The sequence below is a fragment of the Lepidochelys kempii genome, chromosome 1, assembly GCF_965140265.1.
Source record: "Lepidochelys kempii isolate rLepKem1 chromosome 1, rLepKem1.hap2, whole genome shotgun sequence".
NCBI lineage: Eukaryota > Metazoa > Chordata > Testudines > Cheloniidae > Lepidochelys > Lepidochelys kempii.
Genome location: NC_133256.1, coordinates 232601961 through 232626357, shown reverse-complemented (window position 1 = coordinate 232626357; position 24397 = coordinate 232601961). Strand labels below are relative to the sequence as shown.

Here is a 24397-nt window from a genome sequence, read left to right as displayed (position 1 = left end):
GCTCTCTGTTTGCTGATTCCCTGGCATGTTTGACTGAGTTTGAATGAGAAGCTGAGGGGAAGTGATCAGTAGTCCAAAGGGTTTTTTTTCTTTTTGCTCACAATTTAATGTAAACAATAACATATATTGGCCTAGCTATACTTAGAACGGTTGTAGCAGTGAAAAATGTAGCAGCCTTGAAAACGGTAATATGGTCCCCTCAAGTAATGTTTTTTGACAGGCAATTAAAACAACTCCCCTCTTCTACCCTTCTCTCCCCCATTTCTGTTAGTCGTCATGGTAAAGGCATGGTAGATGGCAGACAAGATTTTGAGTAAAATTTTCAAAAGTGCTTAAGTGACTTAGGAACCTACATTCCATTTTCAAAAGTGACCTAGGCACTTAGAAGCCTATGTCCCATTGACTTTCACATAGACTTAGGATCCCACTGATCAGATTTTCAAAGTTATTTTTGGGCACCTAAAGATGCAGACAGTGCCAAATGGGATTTTCAAAAGGGCTTAAGCAGGTTATCTTAACTTCCACTAATTTCCATGTTTAGGCGTCTAACCTGCTTAGGCACTTTTGAAAATCCCACTACGTTCCTATCTGCATTTTTAGGCATCTAAAATGCCTTTGAAAATCTAGACCCATTTGCCTAAGTAACTTTAGAAAATGGGATTTAAGTTCCTAAGTCATTCAGGTGCTTTTGAAAATTTTATTCTTTAAGCCTGGGCTGAAAAATTGTAATGAAAATGTTACAAGACTGACTTATAGACTTCCCAAATGACAATTCTATTATTTGCTAGCTTTCGTAACTTGCATTTAGAAACAAAAAACTGCATGAGACCCTTAGTTCTATTGATAAACAGGTAAGAACCACAAATTAGCAAGTTTCGTATTTAGCATTTACCCACAAATGGGGAATTTATAGATTTTTGGGGGGGGGCGGAAATGAGTTTTATCAAGATATAAACCATGGCCTACATTTTCAAAAAGGGATTAGTGATTTTGGGTGCCTTGATTATTGGTTGCCAAGTTTGAGACACCTGAAAAGTGCTCAATTTTCAGAAGGTGCTGTGCCCTGCTCTCTGAAAGTCAGGCCTCCATAAAGACTCTCAAGTTGGGACATCCAATAATCAAAGTATACCCCAAATCACCACTCACTTCTTGAAAGTTAAAGCCCACATATTGCAAAGAAGATCCTTTGTGCTACAAGTAACACCTTAGATTACTGAAACAGGAAGACGTATGAATATCTTATTGAATACTACTCTTGTTTCATTCAGCTTGGATGGTGAGACTAGTCTAGTTAAACACTCTGTAGTTGGTTTCCGTTTATGGTTCTCCTGGCCAGTAATAGTGGCTGGTTTCCTGGAGATTTATTTATATGTCTCCCATTAGCTTCAGTGAGAATTATGTGGTCAAATTCCTCAGCCAACCCTTCAAATGGCATACCCCAGAAGACCAAAAGGACACTTTTTTTGGAGGGAAGGTGGGGAGTCATTTTGGTGAGAAAAATACTATTTTCTAATTGCCATTAACTTCTTGAAATTCACTAAAGAGCTGCTCTGACATGCTGTTGTAAGAGGAGCTTGTCCACTGTAGATTCACTGTCTGATTAGTACTATGTTCTGGTGCGCTGAGATATTAATAACAATATGATGATAATTCATTAATAACTAGTATTTTAATGGATCGTTTTTATCCACGGTTCTCACCGTGCTTTGCAAAGGTATGTAAGTATGATCATTCCTATTTTACAGATGGGTAAACTGAGGCAGCAAGATTAAGTGATTTGCCCAAGGTGAGATGGCAGAGCAGATTATAGAACCCATGTTTCCTGACTTCTAGTTCAATGCACTACCTGTAACTTTTTCCTTTTTCTTCCTAACAAATTCTAGTTGGGAATGGCTTGTTTTGTTATGTTTTTTTAAACAGATGGTTTACATTTCATAATGGACCATTTAAACAAGTTGACACTTCCTCTCCTCTCTCTACAGCATATTGTGTAGTGTTAAAGTTGGCAGAAAGAAGCATAAAGCTCTTGGGCTTGGATTAGAAGGTTCTATTAGTATTGGATTTCTATTAAGAAAATGAAGCAGAGTTCTTGATCCCTGGTTCTGGTTGCTATCTGGCCTCCCTACTTAGATGTAGTGTAATTGCTTAAAATGTTTATTATTATTATTTATAACCAACGCAGTTGTTTCTCAGTAGAAAAAGAAGTGCCAGTGTGCCATGATGGAAATACACTGTTCATTAATTTCTCCATGAATAGCAGAGGAAATAATGGCTATTCATTGGTCATCTCTTTGCTAAACATTCAGAGTTTATTATTAAAAATTGAAATCCTAAAATGTTTTGTGCATGACATCTGCTTTTGATGAATAATGAAATGCCATGTACATTTAGGATGAGAAATAAAATGAAGATTGGGACTAGTTCTGGTCCTCCAAAATTGTGATGTGATAATCCCAACATCTTCACCAAATTACTCTAATACATCCTCCCTATAGTTTCAATCAGGTATGTTGTCCTACTGGACTGAGCACAGGCATAAAAGCCAGACTACTGCTTTTCCAGAATAGTGGCAGAACTCCTAATCTCTGCCACTGATGTGCTATGTGATTTTAAGCAAATATTTAAACGCTCTGACTTTCCCTACACTGTGCTCTTTAACCCTAAAATATCCCACTGTTGCTTTCAGTTTCACTGGTGTTAGCAAAAATGGGAGCTCCCATGTGGGTGAAGCACTCATGGTTCCAGCATTTCAACCACTGTGGGGGAAATCCTGACCCTATTGAAGTCAAGGGACTTTTACTGTTGACTTCATTAGGCCTGGGATTTGCCCCCTATTGTGTAGACCTGGGCAAAGTTAGATATCATGGTTGTTAAAACACTGGCAGCCATGGGATGTTTATTTAGAGAATCATTTAATTTGTGTTTGTAAAGTGCTCTGAAAATGTAAAACATTATGTAAATCCAAAGTGTTAAGATGTGAAATGTTGTTGAGTGCTGTTTAAAAGCTGCTGCATTACACTTCAGAGGTGGCTTCCTTTCCATGGTGAACAAAATGGCTCTTCCTTGTATGTGCGCATTCATAGATCTGTAGAGAGAGAGCTAATTTGTTACTACACATTAAGTAACTGATAGTGAGGGAAAGGGAGTAAGGAATTCCCTCCCCATCCCCTTTTGTATGGTGCATGTAAGGTCCACACAGAAACCCAACCCTTGTGCTTGTGAGAGTGGAGGGGCTGTTGCTAGGCGAGCCAAAAAGGCAGCAAAGAGTAAGCAGATATAACAGCAAATTATAATCCCCCAGCAAACCTGAGGAGCCGAATGCTCTCAAACAGATTGCCTCCTAGTGCCCCCTTTGAGGCAGTGTAGTTCTGCACCACCCCTTAGTGTGGGCTTCCCTTACAGGCATAATATATAGCCCATACTTTGATAAGAATGTTGAGATCCTTCAAAATTAAAGCACTGAATAAATACAAATTGTTATTTCGGAGAGTTTTCCCCCATTGTTTCTTTGTCTTTTTTGTTTGTTTAAATGTTTGGTGATGCTTTTACAAAAGAAAATAAAAATGTTGACAAACCTATGACACTGTTGCATTTTACACTGGACTCCTCCCCACCTCTCCCCCCTTGTGATTGATGCAATCCAGTGCGAGAAATGCTGCTTGCCTAGTGGATCAACAACACATTTAGTGTTCTAAGCTGAAATTCATGTGACCATTTGAGTGGCATGGCTTTTTCAGTTTTGTTTTGTTTCTAGAAATGATGATTACTGGTACTACACTTCAAAAAATTATGTAGTACCATATTTGCTACCAAATATGTTTTCCAGATCATTCACTAGTTCTCAGGATGGCTCCTAGGTGGTGTTTTATTTGCTTGTACCTATGTTATTTTTATGGCCACATGCCAAATTTTGGAAACAAAACCTGTTTTTCTTTTTCTTTGCCCTTTCCTCCCTCCCCCTATGGAAAATTTGTTGTAACAAATCATATTGTGTTTCCAGTCAGATGTCATCCACTTGGGTTTTTTGGAAAGCACTTTAATCACAGCTTCAACCATATCCAATTGGGGAAAAAATGTGAATATACAATAGGTATATTGTATGTTTGCTATATATCAGCTCACTACAGCTGGAAATTTCCTAAATAAAATAAGCACACAACATTATTGATGAAATAGCTAATTACCCCTTAAAATACGCATAAATGTGTGAGAAAGTGGACAAGCCACGCCTAATAAAATTAAAATAAGTTGAATTTACTGTTCCTCCATTTTCTGAACAATATTCCGTACATCCAATAACAAATGAAACTCTCTGTTAATAGTTCCTCGTACAGTACAATAAAATTAATGTTTTGGAGTTAAATACCATAAACTTCCTTGGGCATATTTGCTGATGTATCTCTGTTTTTTAGTTAGTCACATGTTTCATTGTTTAATGGGTTATCATGTGGGCTGTGTCATAATCTCTTGTACGCAGGGTCCATAAGTCTGGCTTCTAAAGAGACTGCATGCTAATTTCTGATTTAACTGTGTCAGCTGTATCAGCTGACATACAGGTCAATGACAACCACCAAATCACAAGAAGAGAAAATTGACATGGTACGCTTTTATCAGAATGACAAAAATAGGAACCATGTGTTATCAGGACCACATACTGTAGTTTCTTTGTAAGGATGTTAATCATCTTTTAGAGCTACTGTTTGCGCCTTGGAAAAGAATGATCATATGACTAAACCCTCATCTTCCCATCCCCCAGAATAAGAAACAAAAATAAAAACTGTGGATTGGCACAGCAAGAATTAGATGCTTTCTGGTAAGGAGTGTGCCTAGTATGCTCTGTGAGAGTGTGTCACTGCTATAGAGTTGGACACCGAACTAAAAGTATCTTGATGGGGAACAAGAGAAACCAGTGATTTGTTTTTCAGTTCCAAGAAAAATTGCCGAATTAGTGGTGCGGGGGGAGGCTTGCATGGTAGCTTGAATAAATCTGAACTAGACAGAGAAAATAGTGGCTTCTATAATAATAAGTGGGTGGTTTCAATTCAATTCCTAGGCCAAAATGGGTGCCTAAAATTGAATCTCTGGGAGAAGGTCTACGAGCCCGTGGCAGCAAGCGTTCCAGCCTGGTTTGACAGACTCAGGCTAGTAGGGCTGCGCTGGCAGTCTAAAAATAGCTGTCTAGACAATGCTTTGAAGTTGTGGCTCAGGATGGAGCTTGGGCTTTGAAGCCTGCCCCCACTCCCTGAGCTTCAGAGCCAGGGCCCCAGCCTGAGCCACAGCTTCAAAGTGCTGTCTACACAGCTGATTTTAGAGCACTAGCATGAGCCCCCCTGCCCTGAGTCTGTTGATCTGGGCTGAGAGGCTTGCTGCCACGGGCTATGTGGACATACCCTAGATCTATATTTGGGCACCTAAAGTACATCTACACTGCAAAAACAAACAAAACAACAACAAAACCCTGTGACAGCAAGTCTCGGGAGACCAGGTCTACAAATTCAGGCTCCTGCTATGGCACACAAAATAGCAGTGTAGATGTACCCTCTCGAGCTGGAGCTCGGGCTCTAAAACCTGGGGATGGGGGGAAGGGTCTCAGAGCCCAGGTTCCAACCTGAGCAAGAACGTCTACACCAGGGTGAGTGACCTCCAGCCCGCGGGCTGCATGCAGCCCATCATGGTAATCCGTTGGCAGGCCGCCAGACAGTTTGTTTACATTTGCACAGCTGCCCACAGCTTCCAGAGGCCGTGGGTAAAAAAAAAAAATGTTCAACTGGAGCTGTACATAGATCTCCTGAAAGGAAGTCAGGCTGTATACTGTCATGTGGTCCCTCCATGGCACCTGCTCGCTCTCTCTTTCTCTCTCCCCCACCTTCCCTGGTCAGGCCTGAGCCCCTCACTGTCTCATGGGACAGAAGCTGTGAATTGTGCCCAAGTGCCCATCTATTTCCAGTCCTCCCATAGTATTTCGAACATCCCTACTTCCACATCAGAACCATCAAAGTAAAGTGTGGAAATGGACAAGTATGAATGAGTGGTGAGAAGTGTTCCTGTGGGATACCTGTCTGTACCCACTTCCCTTGAGTGCTCATCATAAAGATATTTAAGTAATAAAAACATATTTTTAAACTGAGCTATTTCTAAAGCTGATCAAAATTGGGGGAAATGTGCATTTTTGTTTGGCAGTTTTAAAAAGGATCAATGCTTCAGTTAATTAATTTTTTTGTAAAGTTTTTACTTGTGAATTTTTTCCTTTTTTTTTCTGTTTTCATTCCTTCCTCCAATCTTTCTCATGTTTCCATTTTTGCCAGTGAAAATGGGGAGGGGGTGGAAAAACAATAAACTTAAAAAACAAAAAGCTTAAATTTTCCATTTTCTAATTTAATTGGGGAAAAAAATCATAGGAAAAAAATCATGACATTGATAAAAGGCCAATTTTAATGAAAATATTTCATCAGAAATTTTCAACTAGTTCTGGTTGTTTCTGCAAGCAGGTGCAACCTAAGAATCCTGTCAAAACATTATTATAATTTAACATTAGTGTGTAGCAGGATTTATATAGCGAATAAGTAAGACTGTGTGTCTGTCACAGAGGTCGTGGAAGTCACAGATTCCATGACCTTCCGCGACCTCTGTGACTTCTGCAGCGGCCAGTGTGACTGGTGGAGCAGCCCTACAGCCAGCCACAACTGGCTGTAGCTGGAGTGGCCCTGGGGCCAACTGCTCCTCAGGGCAGCCCCGGGCAGCTGGCCTCGGGGACCAACCAAGCAGCGGCCGGCGCAGCTGGCTCCAGGGACCGCTTGAGCAGCAGTCCAGGGACGGCTGGAACAGCAGCCAGAACCATGGCCCTGGGGGCGGCCGGAGCAGCGGCCGGTGGGGCTAGCCCTGGGACCCCCCCAGAGCAGAGGCCCCCTGGGGACCTCCCAGAGCAGCACAGTGTTTTGATATTATGTGCTGCCAAGAGCCGCATAAGACATATTAAAGAGCCACTTGCAGCTCACGAGTCTTTCAGAGTATCGCTGTTGTAGGGCATATAGGACCAGGGAAAAGATTGCAGGAGAAGAGGCAAAGAGAGAGAGCTGCTTGTGGGACAAGGTAACGAAGCGGAAGTGAAGGGAATACCAAAGATCCGGTCTGCACAGCAGAGAAGCAGGAGACCAGTGATAATGTATAGGTAGGCAGGAAAGGAGCGGAGAGGTGCATCCTTGAAACAAAGGATGAAAAGGCCTAGTCTATGCAGGTAAAATTTTCAGAAGCGCCTATGTGACTTGGGTGTTTGTCTTATTTTCAAAAGTCACTTAGGCATGCAGGGGCCTATGTCTCATTGAAAGTGAATGGGGACTTAGGTTCCTTGGTCACTTTGGTGCTTTTGAAAATTTTACCCTACATGTTTTCATAGAAAGCGTTGGATTCACATCAGGAGATCCCAGTTTCTTCAGTTGCCTTTTTTCCTGTCTGCCTTTATGGGTCTCCATGCTCTCGCAGTTCTCACCTCTGCCATCTTCTTCATATTTTGAAAAATAATTATACTCTATAACACTGGAACCAATCTCAGCACTTTGGCCACTGAGAAGTCTCCCAAGGCTGCTTCTGCAGCAGTTAACAAATCAGGCAATCTGTTACAGTGTCTGAGCATCAGCCAGAGGCAACTTCCCCCCACACGCTCTTCTGCTCCACACAAACCACCCGAGTCCCACCTCACCCTCATTCTCCCACAAACCAGGTCCATCCTTGCCTTGCATGCTCCTCTGCAACCACATTACTTCCTCTTCCAGGTCACTCTGTGGTCCTGTATTTCCCCCCTGTAAATTTCTTTTCCCTCTTCACCCCCTTTTCCACAAACCTTGAAGTCACCCTCTGAGGGATGGTCCTACAATCTGCACTCCCAGACTCCCAATTCTCTGTTTCATCCTGTGCCCTCCACAATCTCCAAAACATACCATCCCACCTAGAGCTCTACATGTCATACACCTCTCTCTCATGCCCGGCTATCACCACTACGTACAAGCTCTTTCTTGCTCTGTCCTGCCCCCTGTCATTTTTGAGTTATGTTATTTGTCTAAAGTGGTGGAGGTGGGAAATAAGTGTATTTGTAATTAAGAGGAATTTAGGAGGTAATCAAATCATTTCTACCTTTTCTCTTAAGATGCAAATTCCACCCCTTGCTCCATTCCAGACCCTTCCCTCTGGTTCGTAAAAAAACTAAAAAACAGCAAATACCTGCCTTTAAAAATTGTTTTGTCCAGGAATTGTAGCTGATAGTTTGGAACTTAAAGGATCCTCCCAAAATTCTGTATTTTTGGCTGTTGCCTAGAAGATAAAGGGAGACTGGTAGCCACTAATTCCTTCCCGGTTGTAATACGGCAGTATGTCATGATTGCGTTTGTAGATTGGTTTCAGTATAATACTACTGTTTGAAAGTGGATTGTTTGAGTAATACAAGCGTATGACTGGTCGGGAAATAGCTGTTTCTAATAGCTGACTATCTTGTTTCACATTCCTAAAAAGTTCCCAGTACTTGGAAAAGGACCGTTTAGATCTAAAAATGAGACATTTACTGAAGCATTAATAAAATGCTTAAGAAATGCATTTCCCTAAGAAGTGTTAAGCATTAAATACAACTGCTCAGACAAATCTAAATGCCAGTTCTGGAGAAATGTTAAGGACTGCTCAGAGAGGCAGTGGGCTCCAGTGGAGCGAGTATTGGGATAGGAGTCAGGAGATCTGGGTTTTAGTCTCTTCTCTGGCCTGCTGTGTGACATTCACTGGGCAAGTCAGTTCTCCTCTCTTATTTTCCCCTCCCACTCTTTATTTGTTTTGTCTTTTTAAGGGACAGCGCCAGTCTCTTGCTATGTGTGTGTACAGTACTTAGAAGAATGAAGTCTGATATTGCCTCTACTCATTACTGTACCTGGTCTAAACTTTCCCACTATTGTTACATTGGGTCAGTTGCAACAGTGGGAGTATTTAGTATAGACTAGCCACAGGAGTTGCGATGGTGGGAAATGTTTTAAGAAACAAAAACCTACAGTAGGCAAGGGCTACTTCACTTAATAAAAGGAATTTTAAAATCCTAGCACATAGTAATATTGAAGTAACAGAAGTATTAGCGATTCCAAAAGATTCATGGTAGGGTCACAAAAGCTTTTAAGCTTTTGTTGTATATGTATTGTTCTTAAAAATATTTTGGGAGCACTGGAAATGTGTCGACAACCAAATAATATTAATTATTACTAATTAATGACAATGGCAACAATAATAATAATGACTATCGAAAACAGGGAGCACACAAGATCCTGGCTCCACACAACTTAGTGTTTTAAAAACTACACTTCAGCGCACATCAGCATTAATTGCTCTTCTCTTTAGAATTGAGGGAAACAATCGTTTTGGTTTCTTGTGTGGCTGGCACTTGCGCAATCTGCCCATTTCTAGAAAGAAGTCATTCAAAATGAAACTGGGATTTTCCTTTGAGGTTCTTGTGGCATTGGGAGTAGCACAAAGCTATGAATGTTGAGTCTGTTACTTTTTTGGGATTTTTTTTCTCGGCTGTCTTTAAGACTAGCTGCTGCTTCCGTCACTGGGTAACGTTCTAGATTAGAAAATTTAAAGAATCACTTCATTCAATCAATGATATTAAACAGGAAGTGGAATCCTAAATGAAATCAAGGGGATATTGAAAAATGTGGAACAGTAACAGAGTGAGATTAAAAATCAAAACTAAGTTAGAAAAGGAAATGTGGACTGGTGGCTGGTGCAGAAGTCTAGGAGTCAGGATTCCTGGGTTATGTTGTTGGTTCTTACACTGCTTGACTATGTGTCCTAAAAAAGTCAACATAAACATTAGTGGTTTTCCTGAAAGAACGTACACCAAATTTTACAACACAGCCTATTTACAGTATTTTAAAAATATGACTGCTTTTCTCCCATTTCATGTTTCCGGGCACTTACGCTTGATGTCGTCACAAATATATCATTTATTAATAATAATAATAATAATAAATTGATCATCATGACATGTAGCATTCTGCATGGCCTTTTAAATTGCTCTTTTATCAATTTGCCCAAGAAAGTATAATCCTGGAGGGAAACTTTTATTGTGTCCGCTTAATCAAATGTACTGCAACCTTGTAGAGTGCCTACCTAATAAAATGTTCTGTGTCTGTCATGGTCTTATTTCAAATGGCTCATTCTATGCCATGCTAATCGTATCTATTAGCAGATCATTGCACCATGCACGAATGGTCTGATGATCCTTATTAATTGAGTGGAAAGCTTTTAAACATTTTGTCATTTGGGCAAGGAATATAATGCATGTAACATTTCTATTAAGCTTGCAGCTCCAGCTTTCCCATTGGTTTCATTAGTAGGTGGACAAGAATTGAATTCATTTAAGAGTAAGACATTTAAAGGCAAACCAAAAGTGACTATTTTTTACAGTGAAACATGTCTCCTTGTTTTTGTTTGTTTGGCGGGAGGGGGCTACCTTTTTTTCCTTCAGATAATGAACATTTCTCATTAAAAGTATTTGCCACTTTTTTTTAAAAATTTTATTTTATTCCTACACCGTGTCTAGCACAGGAGGATGCTGAGCCTAAGCTATCTTCATTTTTGGTAAGACGCTAAATTAAGGCACCAATCATGTAAAGGGATCTGTGAGGGGACTCCTGACACTTGTGCGGAGTCCCTTTGACTTCATACTATTATGCCTTTTGCAGAATTGGGATCTCAATCTGTAAAGCAAGATTGCTTCCACCAAAAAGAAAATATAGAATTCAAGAATGTGCCGTTTTTGTTCACATAGATACTAAAGTTTGATCTGTGTGCTATTCAGTTTACAAACAATGATCTCAGTTTGATTAACTTCATATTCTGGACCAGTCTATAAATTTGTTCCCTCCTAATACTGTGATCATATCAAGGTTATACTTCTCCTTTTCTTTCTCTCTGTCTTTTTTTTTTAATTTTTTTTTTTTTTTTGAAGTGCAGCCCTCTGATCAGTGTGCACTTTTTTTTCCATTTCCCTAAATACATCATAAAAAAGGATGAGGTTTCCGCCTTAATTGCTTGTGCCTTTTATTCACATTCCTCTCTCAGCCAGAATTGTGAAAAGAGTGTTAGTAAAAGGCTTCACAATAGAGCTTTTCATTAGGCCTCAGCAAGGCACACAAAAGAAGGCTTTTGGAAAGAGTGAATGCAGGAGTTTAATTTGCAGGTGGAGAGTAGATAAAAGGTGCTGACGCCTCTATTATTCTCTTACTTAGGTGACCCTTACCCTGTTCAGCTGATCCCAACTACCATGGCAGCTGCTGCCGCAGCAACACCAGGCTTAGGCCCACTCCAACTGCAGGTAAGTCTGGAAACAATGCAGAAGAGGCAAAGGTTAAGTAATTATGGAAAACAGTTTTCTTTTCCATTAGAACACAACAAAACTAACAATGTTTTTGGCACACCCTTTTCATTTAAAATGTACATTGAAGCTTAAATAAACATAAACCATCTTGGGGTTTTGTTGTTGTTTTTTTAACCTGTGGGGAAGATTTGTTTTACACCAATATTAATTTTGATTTTTAGATTTGAACGTTCACTCTTAACAGGCAAAACCATTTGTTTTCCTTTTTTGTTACAACATTCTGATGCAAGTCATAAAGGCTGGTTACATGTGAACCAGCAAAAAGAAACACACGGTTAGACAGAAGAGCCCTGTCCTGACAACGACTTTTAAACTGCTTAAAAGTCACTTAATGTGATTACGTCTTTTTAGACTATAAGCTCTTCAGGGTGGTGACTATGCCTTCCTACGTAGTGTTAAGGTACCCAGCATATTTTAGGTGCTGCTAGAACACAGGTAATTAATAATTATATTAATTTAACACACTATGCAATTATAAAATTGTATTACAAACACACTACAGAATCTTGTTTGAGCCATGCAACAGAGTTAGTCTGGGTCCCAGATTTGTTTAGATTGTGCCTGATTCAAAACCCTGGACACAAATAATCCTAAATTTGAGGGTGTTTGAAATCTGACCATGGATCAGAATGAGAATTTTCCAGATTTTCCTGTCTGTTCCAAATCAAACCCACCAGATCTAAACCCACTGTATATTAGGAAGTTTGATAGTCAGATCCACAATTTGAACTTTATGTTCTGACATATGTGGTTGTTTCACATAAATGGGATCCAGATCCAAACTAACTTTAGTTTTGCAAGAATTTAACTGACATTTTTTTGTAAGACTAAACTCACCACTGAGGCTTTGTTCTTCCATTTACTATCTTTAGGCAAACCACATGGGATGCACAGCATATATATCTGCTTGGAAATGCTCAAACATTATAAACTACAGGTGTGAAACCACAGTCTCGAATTAAGTTAAATCAGAACTAGGGCAAACTGGACTTCATACAGTTAGTTTGGACAGCACAAGAGAGGATGAGGGACAATTTTGATAGGCTTTCCTACAAAGTTAGTCAGCTGAGTTTCACAGAAATGGCTGCCAGTGTGTAAGCTGACCCATTCAATGCACCACCACGAACCTTTGTATGAAAAGATACACAGTATGTTAATTTCTGATCCTGTGAGCTACGAATACCAAGGGCAGTTTAGGAGTCATGGGAACCATAAAAGTAATGCAAAATATGTCATCCTCCAGAAATGACTTCTGGGAAATAACTTAAGCTCTGATAAAATGCCTGTAATACTCACCTCTCTCACTCACACTCACACACACACACACACACACAGGAATGAGAACATACATTGAATGTAAGAATGGCCATACTGGGTCAGACCAATGGTCCATCTAGTCCAGTATTCTCTCTTCTGATAATGACTAGTGTCAGATGCTTCAGAGGGAGTGAACTGAACAGGGCACTTTATCGAGTGATCCATTCCCCTGTCATTCAGTTTCAGCTTCTAGAAGTCAGAGATTTAGGGATACCCAGAACAAGGAGTTGTGTCCCTGACCATTTGGCTAATAGCGATTGATGGATCTGTCCTCCGTGTACTTATCTAATTCTTTTTTAAGCCAGTTCAAAGGCATCCCTGGCAATGAGTTCCACAGGTTGACTGTGGGATGTGTGACAAAGTATTTCCTTACATTTGTTTTAAACCCGCTGCCTATTAATTTCATTGGGTGACCCCCTAGGTCTTGTGTTATGTGAAGGGGTAAATAACACTTCTCTATTCACTTTCTCCTCACCAGTCACGGTTTTCTAGACCTCTATCACATCCCCCCCCCCCCCCCATATAGTCGTCTCTTTTCCAAGCTGCAAAGTCCCAGTCTTTTTAATCTCGCCTCACATAGCTGTTCCGCACCCTTAATCATTTCTGTTGCCCTTCTCTGTACTTTTTCCAGTTCAAATATATCTTTTTAGAGATAGGGTGACCAGAACTGCACGCAGTATTCAAGGTGTGGTTGTACCACAGATTTATATAGTGGCGTTATGATATTTTCTGTTTTATCAATCCCTTACCTTATGGTTCCTAACATTCTGTTCGCTTTTTTGACTGACACTGCTCATTGAGCAGATGTTTTCAGAGAACTATCAGCGATGACTCCCAAGATCTCTTTCTTGAATGGTAATAGCTAATTTGTATCCCTTCATGTTATATGTTAGGGATTACCTTTTCCAATGTGCATTACTTTGCATTTGAGGAAGCAGAAGTTTGTATATCTACAGATCTTTAGTTAGCAGTCATTCAGAATTGCTCTGAAATAAAGAGTCCGTGATAAAGGGGGTTGTCAGAGTCTGACTATTTCATTTCAGGACCAGGATTGGACAGTAACTCAGTAAGCACTGAGTTAAAGTATTCTGAATAGAAGGAAGACTATAACAATGACCATTCTATCATAGAAAATGTGACGGTGTGTGGATACTATTGGTTTAATTAAAATTTTCTGATGATTTTAGGGGCTGAAGGATTGTAAAGCTCCAAAGGCCTCTTGTTCCTATGCCAATGAGCATGAAAGAAGGGAAAGCACTGAGCAGGCTCCCCTACTGATTGGCTTGCTCACCTGTGATTTGGGCTGGGAACGGAGCCAAGTTTGGGAGTCCATCAGTGGGAAGAAGCTTTTCAGATAAGATTATGGGTACACTAGGAAACCATTTTTGAGAAATATCCCTGCATTCCTAAACCTGATTCATTTCCATGAGTCAGCTATATAGGGAGCCCTAGTGTAGACAGACTTCTGACTTCTGCTACCATTTTAAGCACTGTGTAAATTAGACCTATTTTGAGAAGGATTTTATAATACAGCATTTAGAATGTACTCCCAAGCTTGCTAACGCCAGTGGAGCTGAGCCAGCATAAGCAAGAATGGGAAATATTTGAAAAGTTATCTTGACCTTATTTGGTGGGAATCAGTGGCACAGAATGTAGATAATGGAATTAAAAAGCATTTTGTCCTCCAGGAAACAGTTCAAATCCCATTTAATTTGGGTTGTAATGATTGTCTCCTCAGTGGTCTGTGTGAAATGAACTACTGGTCTTAGACCAGTTTCAAATGGCATACGTCAGTGTGCAGTGAGTACAGTCTGGGGGCCCATTGGGCGGAGAGGGTTATCTCACTTCAGAGATTCATCTGCATAATATGTAACCTTGGTGTCTCACTGAAAACACCTGGGATTAAACCCCCTGTCTGCCAGCCTCGAGAGGTCAAAATGACACATTATAACCTCCCGTTCTCTCCCTTTTTCATATTCTCCCCACGCTGCTTCTTATGCTGCTCTTCCAGGCTTTGTGTACTAAGACTAGTCAAGTGGTGTTCTAGGGAGATCAAAGAAAGAGATGCAATCTCAAGACAAGGAACAGGAAGAGAGTTTGTGACTCTCAGGCGCACTCTGGCTTTTTCTTCTCCAACGCAAAGGGTTTTGTTTTGTTTTTTTAATGGCAGGATAACAAATGTGATAGCTATCTCATTGTAAAATCCTAATTGGAGACAAAGTACTAGCAGTGTTTACCACAAGGTAGCTAGGTGAGCTCAGCACTCTACCTCCCGCTCCTGGTTCACCTGGCCTTGTCTATCTCACAGCAAAACTAAAGTGCCTTGTCTCCACTGTGTTCTTACAGTGGGATATATAACATATTAATTCTCCCCCAGGCAAGCACACCTTTTTGATGAGTGATGGCATAGCCCCCTGCTAACTCCAGCCTGAGAGGGTAAATAATTTGAAGCCCTACCTTTCCCTCTTCTCCCCAAGTCCCCACTGTTGGACCCAGATACCACAACTGACACAGTTAGGACTAATTGGTGGCAGTTTCAGCTGAGAGGCTCGTGCTGAATAAGCATGGAGACTGTACTACACATTCATAGAAGTGGTTCCTCCAGGTCACGTTAGACGTATTTTGATAGGTTCATGTTGGAGAAACTGGAATTAACACTATCTGTGCTTGAACCTGGATTTGAGAATAAAAGTATTTAGGCACCAAACTCCCAATGATTTCACCCACTAACCTAGACATGCTTTAAAGGAAAATGTGCTCTCTGATGGACATTTCACAGGGGAAGTGAAAGATGATGGGTTGACAGTTTTTCTGGCCCAGCTCCCCAGAAGTATTTAAGCACCTACTGCCATTAGGAGGTATGGCCCAAATCGTTGAAATTAATTGGAGTTAGGTGCCTAAATAACTTAGAAGATCTGGGCTAAAGAGACTCCAGTCTTCAGGACTGTCAACCCAGCATGTTTCAGTCCCACTGACTTCACTTTATAAAAAGTAGTTGTCAGCTTCACTTTGTTACTGATATGATGCATCAAAGGGATTCAGCCCCAACTGTGTAAAATGTTCCATCAGGAAGCACAGGTTCTGTTAAAGCATGTCTAGGGGAGTGGGTGAGTTTTCCCCTATTGAGGACTTGGGTTAAAAAAGTATAGTCCCTAAAGTACTTTTGCCAAAGCGTAGTGTAGAGGAGAAGAGGGCTTGCATTCCTAGAGGATGATGGTGAGTGGTGGTTCGATTTCAAATGAGCAAGAATGAGACTTCAGGACATCTGGGGCTTTGGATTATTCCCTTCAGCAATATTTGATTTAATAAAGCTGGTGAGTTCAAAGACCTGCTATAGCGTATAGCTCATTTGAAGATGGCCTTTTCACAGATGGACCAGTAATTTGGGGATTTAAGTTCCCCCACTTTGGAGATGGGCATTCAAACCTGTAAGCATACATATCATGTTAGAGTCATGTCATGGGACTATGGGTATGCCTACACTTTGAGCTGGAGGTGTAATTTCCATTTCTGGGAGACATACGCATGCTAGCTCTGATCAAGCTAGTGTGCTAAAAATAGAGTGTAGCTGTGGTGGCATGAGTGGTGCGAGGGGTTAGCCACACCAAGTCCGATCCTTCCTGAGAGGCTAGGTACATACTTTGTGCAGTTAGCTCCTCCCATCAATTATGGCTATATCCTATTTTTAGCTGACTAGTTTGATCAAAGCTAGCGCACATATATGTCCCTGAGCTGGAAATTACTCCTTCCAGCTCAAAGTGTAGATACATCCTAAGTGAATATAAAATTATGATAGGAGTGATTAATACCAATTTTAAGTATCTGGGTGTGCCTAGTATGAACTAGGTGTTTCTAGACAGCCTGAGTCACTTCAGTCTGAGATGAGTTCTCTTGTGCTCTCTTCTGACAAACCTGACTCCTGAGTGCATGACAAAACCCATGACTTAATATCAGGGTCTCTAGGAACTGTGAGGAGATTCTGTATTATTGGGAATTTGAATAGTTCAGATTTCCCATCTAGGTTGTCTGATAATCAAATAGTCATAGAATCAAAGAAATATAGGGCTGGAAGGGACTTCAAGAGGTCATTATGTCCAGCTCCCTGTGCTGAGGCAGGACCAAGTAAAACTAGATCATCCCTGACAGATATTTTTGTCTAACCTATTCTTAAACCTCCAGTGATGGGGATTCCACAGCCTCCCTTGTAAGCTTATTCCAGAGCTTAACTACCTTTATAGTCAGAAAGCTTTTCATAATATCTTACCTAAATCTCCCTTGCTGCAGATTAAGCCCGTTAGTTCTTGTGCTACCTTCAGTGGACATGGAGAACAATTGATTACGCTCCTCTTTGCAACAGCCCTAAACATATTAGAAGACCATTTTTTCAGGTTCCCCCTTCAGTCTTCTTTTCTGAAGACTAAATAGACCTAGTTTTTTAAACTTAATAATGACAATGATTCATTGGCTGTAATACAAACACAATATATTCATATAGCTGTATTTGCAAGATGATGATGAATGCATAATGAAAGCTGCTTATGTATTGAGCATTTTGCATTTGTTCAAAACAACTTGACAGTATGATGTAATATACACTCCCCACAATCATCTGCTCTTGAGAAAAACACACCCAAAAGCTTCATGCACCAACATTCAAATGTTGTTTCCTCATCATCCTAGAATGGAACAGGACATTGCGCTTTCTTGGTGGTGGTATGCAACTGTGTGACCAAACCTGTTATTACACAGATAAGAGAAAACTTGTGTCAAAAAATACACAGATGTTAAAGTAGTTTGACTGGTTTTCTCAACCCTAAAGGGTGAAACCTGCTCACTTTACTTACTTGAGTAATCCCACTGAAATCAATTGGACTACTCATGTGAGTACAGTGAACAGGGCTTGGCCCTACCTGTGTTTGAAAAAATTATTCTGCAAAGTCTTTATTCCTCCACTTTGCCCCTTTAGTAATCAGTTCCAGTTTCCATTCTTAGCACAACCTCTTCTTCAAATGGTATTGGAAAATGCATACTGACACCTGAATTTCATGAGAACTCAGAATCTGTAGTCTGGACCAGATTTTCAAAAGAGTTCAGCTTTCACTTAGGCACCAAAATAAGTGGTCAGATTTTTAGAAGAGTTGAGCCTATTGAGTGTTGAGTACTTCTGAAAATCTGTTTTTTATTTAAGTGCCTAAATTGATACTAAGATGTGTTCGGGTTTTCCTTTCGAAAATATGGCCTAGGGTATCTAAATCTCATAGAAGTGCCATTTAGCTGGGTGTTTGTTGTATTTCCAGGAACAGACAAAGGATTAAAAACCTATTTACCCGGTGTGTCTTCATAATGATTGTAATCAAAAGATAGACTGTTCCAACTGCCAGTGATTTATTATATAAATACGTGATGCACATAAAATTGAAATAAATGGCAAGGACTGCACATCTGTTTTGGAGAACACATTTTCAGCTGTCCTTCTTAACTCACCTCATTTTAGCATTCACAACATCACATAAATGAGAGAAATGGTGAAAACCTGTTATCGGTTATTTACTCCATCTCTCACATTCTCCCCTTGCCAATATGGAATGTCTCTCTTGCATATAGTTTTTGTCCAGTTTAGTTTGAAATATCTCAGGTGATGGGACTTCCACCATTAGCCTTGGCAAACTGTTCCGTGGTTTCATATATCTCACTGTCAGGAATTTTTCATGATTTCAAAGGTTTTTCTCTTTTCCTAGCTTCTTCCCTTTACCTGTAGTTACATCCCCTTTTTTGATCACCCTAAACAATTACCTCCCTGTCTGATGGTAGCCACCTAGAAGCCAGCAAGAAGCACATGAGAAACTGTCTAACCATTGTAATTGACTCATCTGAACACAAATATAGTCAAACTCTCAGTATTAAGAGCACATCTAACAGGGTTACAAATCTCTTTGATTAATTTGTGATGGGCAGGAATACAATCCTTGTGGCCTATTATTGTTTCTGCAGAATATAGCCAAGAGGTGGCAGTATTTTATCCATTATTCATTTGCTCTACAATCTATATCCATTACCTCCTTGGGATATTAATGTCCTCAACACTTTGCCTACACGAAGTTTAGCCATTTCTTAGCATTACAGGGTCACTCTTTACATTTGGTGGGCAGTGTGTAGCTTCAAATACTATCTAAGCCTTGTCTTTTCAGTACTTAGTGCCAACAATTCCTTCAGCATTTGCTCTTTTGCTTTACCTGGCCTCACTAATAGGACTAGGAATTAATTTATGGGGCAGTAAATCACTGAGGCCCAGTTTCATTACAATATTATAAAAATGGTGCAGTCAATTTAAACATAAAAAGCAAAATTAGGTTTCCATCATGAGCAAGTACATCTGCAAAAAAAAAACAAAACAAAAAACTAAGTACATTTACTACAGCATTTCTCCTTAGCATAAACAAAAGATGGCAGCCATCTAATGGGAGCAATCCACCCATTAGTTGACAATATTCATTTATACTAAGATATATGTTCTTGGTAGCTATCACAAATTATGATAATAGTAAGAGTAATAATACATATTAATATGTATACACTTTTATTGGATGTCCCATTAGAGAGGTTTTAAAGATATATTAGTGTAGATTCTATACTTCCCAATCTTGCCCTTCAGTTATTTCTGATTTTATAAGTAAGTGTTTTGGCCACAAGATACTCATCACCTCTTCTACATTAAATGTCCATTTTAAAGGAGATTAGTAGAGCTCAAGGCCCAGTCCTTCAGTTGGAGTACAGAAGTGTAACTCCATCAGCATGAGTATTGTGAGTACTGCACCCTTTTAAACCAAATGAGGATCTGGCCCCATGTGTGCCAGACATGTCCCCAGAATTTGTTACATGTGGATATTTTATTTTTAATAATAAACTATTAATAGCAATTTTAAAACAATCCATTAAAACACATAAACAAGGTTTCAGTAAATTTATGCATAGGATTATCTGACATGGTTGCCGCAATAACAGGGGACTGGACTTAGTGACCCATGAGGTCCTATGTCCCTATGGGACATGTAATCAGTTGCCAACTTCAGTTTTTATCCAGCCATATGTTTCTGAAAGAAAAATATCTCCAAATTATCTTAATAATAATACTAATTCTAATAAATCTTGTTCATGGTGGATAAACATACTTTGTAGTTGGTGTCTTAAGTAGCCCATGCTTGCCTTTGATATCCAGTTTTACAATTTTACAGGTAAACGAATATATTTTTCAAAGCAGACATGAATGAACCACTCCACCATGTTGTTTTATCAGCATCCTGCCATTCTCGATAATTTTGACAGTACATAGCTAAATGCTTTGTATTTCCCAGAGCACCATGTGTGTCTGAATATATCTCTGGTGAACAGATATATACACAGGTAGTAAATATACATGGTAAGGGATATTTTGTGCAATGTCAGGTTTTCACTTTTTTTTTTCAGGGGAAAACATTAGCTATGACAGCATATTCATTTTATCTAGATTAACAGTCCTTTCTGCATAACTTTCAGATTCCATCCGTATCTATACAGAGTGAAAAACGACCAGCCTATCTTCATTTCAGTTTTAACCTGGGCCTGCTGTTTGCTAGCAGACCTCTGTCTGCATGAGTGAGTTTTCTTGTAGGTTAAAGAGCCTGAATTCCCTCTTCCCCCTCCCTCCGACCCTGAGCCTGCAGGGCAGACAGACAGAAGCACACATATGATTAATACAGCACAGCTGCAGTAGTGACTCATTTGCATATGTATTAATAGAGGAAAAAACAACAATTCAATTACATACAGAGACATCCTGCATACTAAAGAACATATGCAAATAGGCCTGGAAAAGTGCAACCAGCATTTTTTCTGACTTTTCCAAGTCCATATGAGCTAGGGTCAGAGCCCAGTCGTTTTCAAGAAATCCCCTTTAGGAAGAACTTAAGAGATGGTTACATGACTATTACCACCCCTAGGGTTCCCAGAAGGTGTTTGACATTTGGACAATGGAAATAGCACAACCAATGTCTTTTTCATGCTATTTTCATATTTGCCAGCCTTCAGCTTCATCATGTGGTCTCATTACCTACTAGCAGAAGCCTCAGTATACACAAGCCCATTTGGTCTCTTATCTTGCACATGCACATATCCTTTATTTTCTTTTTCTTCCCCTCTCTCTGTTTTGTCTGACATCTCCCTTTGCTTTTTTCCCCTTTTCTTCCCTTTCCATCCTCTGCTTTGGTCTGTCTCTTTTTTTTTCTCCTTGACACTCACAAGCTAAAAAAAGTGAACTTAAACATTTCTGCAACTTTACGTCCCACTGACCCTAAACATCCTGTAATAGGATAGTTCAGACCACAGGTGATTTGATTGCCGTCTGGTGTAACTAGTACACAAGCCTGTTTGTAGCAGTGAGAGAATTATGTTCTCTAAGGCCAAATGAAAGTCACTGGGAGCTGTAAGTGTCCAGCATCTTTGAAAACCTGTTCCTACGTGTCCCAGCATGGGAACTCAAAATTTATGAACATTTTTAAAACACTGGCCTTAAGTAATTACTCAGTCACAGCTTGTGTTTCAATTAATACACACACACTCACATGCACATATGTATACACACTGTATACGCACACACACATTCTTACACTTTAAAATTGTAGGTCAGTATATACAGTGCATATGTTTAAGGCACATCATAGAACATGACCCTATCTAACATAGTCCTCTGTGGACTGACACATGAAATGAGTTGTATTACCTGTATAACTTTAAAGAGATACCACTTCAGTTAAAATGTACTGATACCCTATGATGGTGCCAAAATGCCTGGCATGCTTTGGATGGCACTCTCTATCTTCCAACCAATTTATATCACCTGCCATTTGTTTGGAACTTCTCTGTGCGATGAGCAGGGGAAAATAGGTCATGCAAGCAGGAGTGCGTAACTGCCTGGCAAGCATACTTGAGAGGTCAGGTCATCCATAATTTCTTTTCTCTTGTAAAAATTTACACTTTTTCTTTTTGGGGTTAGTCTGACAGACTGAAGCAGATTACTCCTTGATTATTTATAAGGCATTAATTTTAGATGAATATTGCTCAAGTGGCTGACATCATAAGTAGTTCTAGTAGCCAGCAGAAGACTCTGTTTACAGATTGAAATGTGACAGTCTTCACTTATGTCATGTCTTGCCTAGGAGAGTGTCAGCAGCAAATTGAACTGAGAGGAGAAGGCGTCTATATTGAATGAAACTTTTTTTTGTTGTTTTATGTGGCACACATCACTGGAATTTCTATAATTAGGAATGATTATAGTGTTTTATGATCAACCACACCCAATGTGGAACCCTGTTTTTAATACCACAAACATGGAAGGCTCCAGATTTTCAGAACAGTCCAACAGAATCTTACATCAGTAAATTTCTTCCAGCCATTTTCCATCGTTGCATCAGCAGTTTTGTCATTATTAGAAACAGAGAGACTTCCTTTCACACTCTAAATTGGCCGTTGATTGTAGTATCCCTTTGGGAGCTCTCCAACACCATCTGTACCTTGATAGTAGAAGAGGTCAGAAAACCACATTTGTGGAGCTTGAAGAACTTAATGTTAGTATATTCTTTAATCCAAAAACCAGAGAAATGACCTGAGAATTGCCTTGCAGATCTACAGAGTAGTTCTCGTGGAGTAAAGGGAAAATAGGTGTCCTTAAGTATAGGACATCAGATGAAGGTGAACGAAACAACCAATTTGCATATTGGCAACAGTGCCAAACTTCTGAATTGCTTTGGATTTTCTGTAGCTGGTTTCTTGCACTCTCTTTGAATTAATTCTTTCTTTACAAATCTGCATAAAAGAATCTGGACACACAAACAAAAAAGTATTTGCCCTTTACATATTTTGGACAATGGGTTTCGGAGTTAGTTAACTTACACCACTGGTTTTCCTAGTATGTTGTTTGTTCTTTACAGAGATGCGGCTGCAAAGAAGGTTATATAATCATGCAAAGAAGGTTATGTAATCATGAGCAAACTGTTGGTGAGGATGGAGGCCTGGGGGAGAAATGTGAAACCACACTGAGTGGAGTTTGGCTAGCTGGGAGTGGGGGATTCATTGTGAAGCTAGAATCTGGAGGTTTGTAGGCTTCCCACAAAACATGAAAGTTTGAGTCAGACTAGGGCATTTTTGGGGACATCCATCAGATTCATTTTCTTCACACTGAGCATTGTCAATAGTGTATATTTACAATGCATCCCCAAAACCACATGAGAAAATAAACAGGAAAACTGAAAGTTGCTGACAGGTACACTGTTCAAGGCTTGTCTGACAAAATAAGAACAGCTGACCCACCTTAGGTCCACAAATTCAGTCAGAACATTTTATGCATCCCAAAGATTATGATAGAAGAAAATTCTCATCTGAAGTCTTGCTATACTTATGGTGCCCAGATAATAATATATATCATTTACAGTATTGTATAATATATTCAACAAATATTTATAATGACATCTATCTAGAAAGATGCTGAATTACTTCCTCTTACTGCTCTCTCACTGAAATTATTTTGTCTCTGATGTTTTAAATCTATAAGGAAGTATGGGTACATATTGTGACAAAGTTCCTCCTCTACCTTGGTGGGTCTTGCGCTTATTGGCGGATTTGCTCGCCTTGGAGTTTCACGGCAGCCCACAGTTTGGTCGTTTCAATGAACCCACAGTCCAGGTCAACTCCTCCTGTGTCTGACCAGGAGTTGGGATGTTTGGGGGGAACCCAGGCCCACCCTCTACTCCGGGTTCCAGCCCAGGGCCCTGTGGAATGCAGCTGTCTAGAGTGCCTCCTGGAACAGCTGTGCGACAGCAACAACTCCCTGGGCTACTTCCCCATGACCTCCTCCCAACACCTTCTTTATCCTCACCATAGGACCTTCCTCCTGGTGTCTGATAATGCTTGTACTCCTCAGTCCTCCAACACTATGCGTTCTCACTCTCAGCTCCTAGCGCCTCTTGTTCCCAGCTCCGTACACGCCCACCACAAACTGAAGTGAGCTCCTTTTTAAACTCAGGTGCCCTGATTAGCCTGCCTTAATTGATTCTAGCAGCTTCTTGATTGGCTGCAGGTGTTCTAATCAGCCTGTCTGTCTTAATTGTCTCCAGAAGGTCCCTGATTGTTCTGGAACCTTCCCTGTTACCTTACCCAGGGAAAAGGGACCTGCTTAACCTGGGGCTAATATATCTGCCTTCTATTACTCTCCTGTAATGAGGAGGTTGGCCGATGGAGTCTCCTGTGCCTGTGGGTCCTATTTCCGATCCTCCGTCCATTCACGTACCTGGGCAGAGTTCCTCTGGGCGGCGTCCACTGACTCCCTCAACGCCTTTGAGGAGCAGTGGGCGCTGTCTGGGGTTCTCTTCTGAGTGTCCCTGTCCGGTTCCCTTCGTTTGACCCTTTGACCACACTCCTGTCCCTGTTATTTCATTAGTTGTCCCCTGTATTCATTTGGTTTCCAGGTCCTGTGAATCCCTCTCTTAGGCTGGGGGGGAGGATCCTTTAGCTGTGGCCAGGCTTTGCCCGCCCACTTCCCAGATCCCAGTAGGATTACTCTCCTGTAGCCATCTGGCCTGACCCTCTCACATATCCCCCCCGTCTGCTCAACCCTACGGGTTTGGGCAACATGGGACGTCAGGC

The 24397-nt window shown here is 40.4% G+C and overlaps 1 protein-coding gene across 6 annotated transcripts in view; it reads left to right on the top strand.

Moving 5' to 3' along the window:
* SOX5 (SRY-box transcription factor 5) overlaps positions 1-24397 on the top strand; it is a 547399-nt gene that overhangs the window by 433984 nt on the left and 89018 nt on the right. For all 6 annotated transcript variants that reach the window (XM_073318355.1, XM_073318369.1, XM_073318362.1 and 3 more), the window contains exon 8: positions 11259-11344. In XM_073318355.1, the coding sequence (XP_073174456.1) occupies positions 11259-11344 (86 nt within the window). The remainder of the gene's footprint in view (positions 1-11258; positions 11345-24397) is intronic.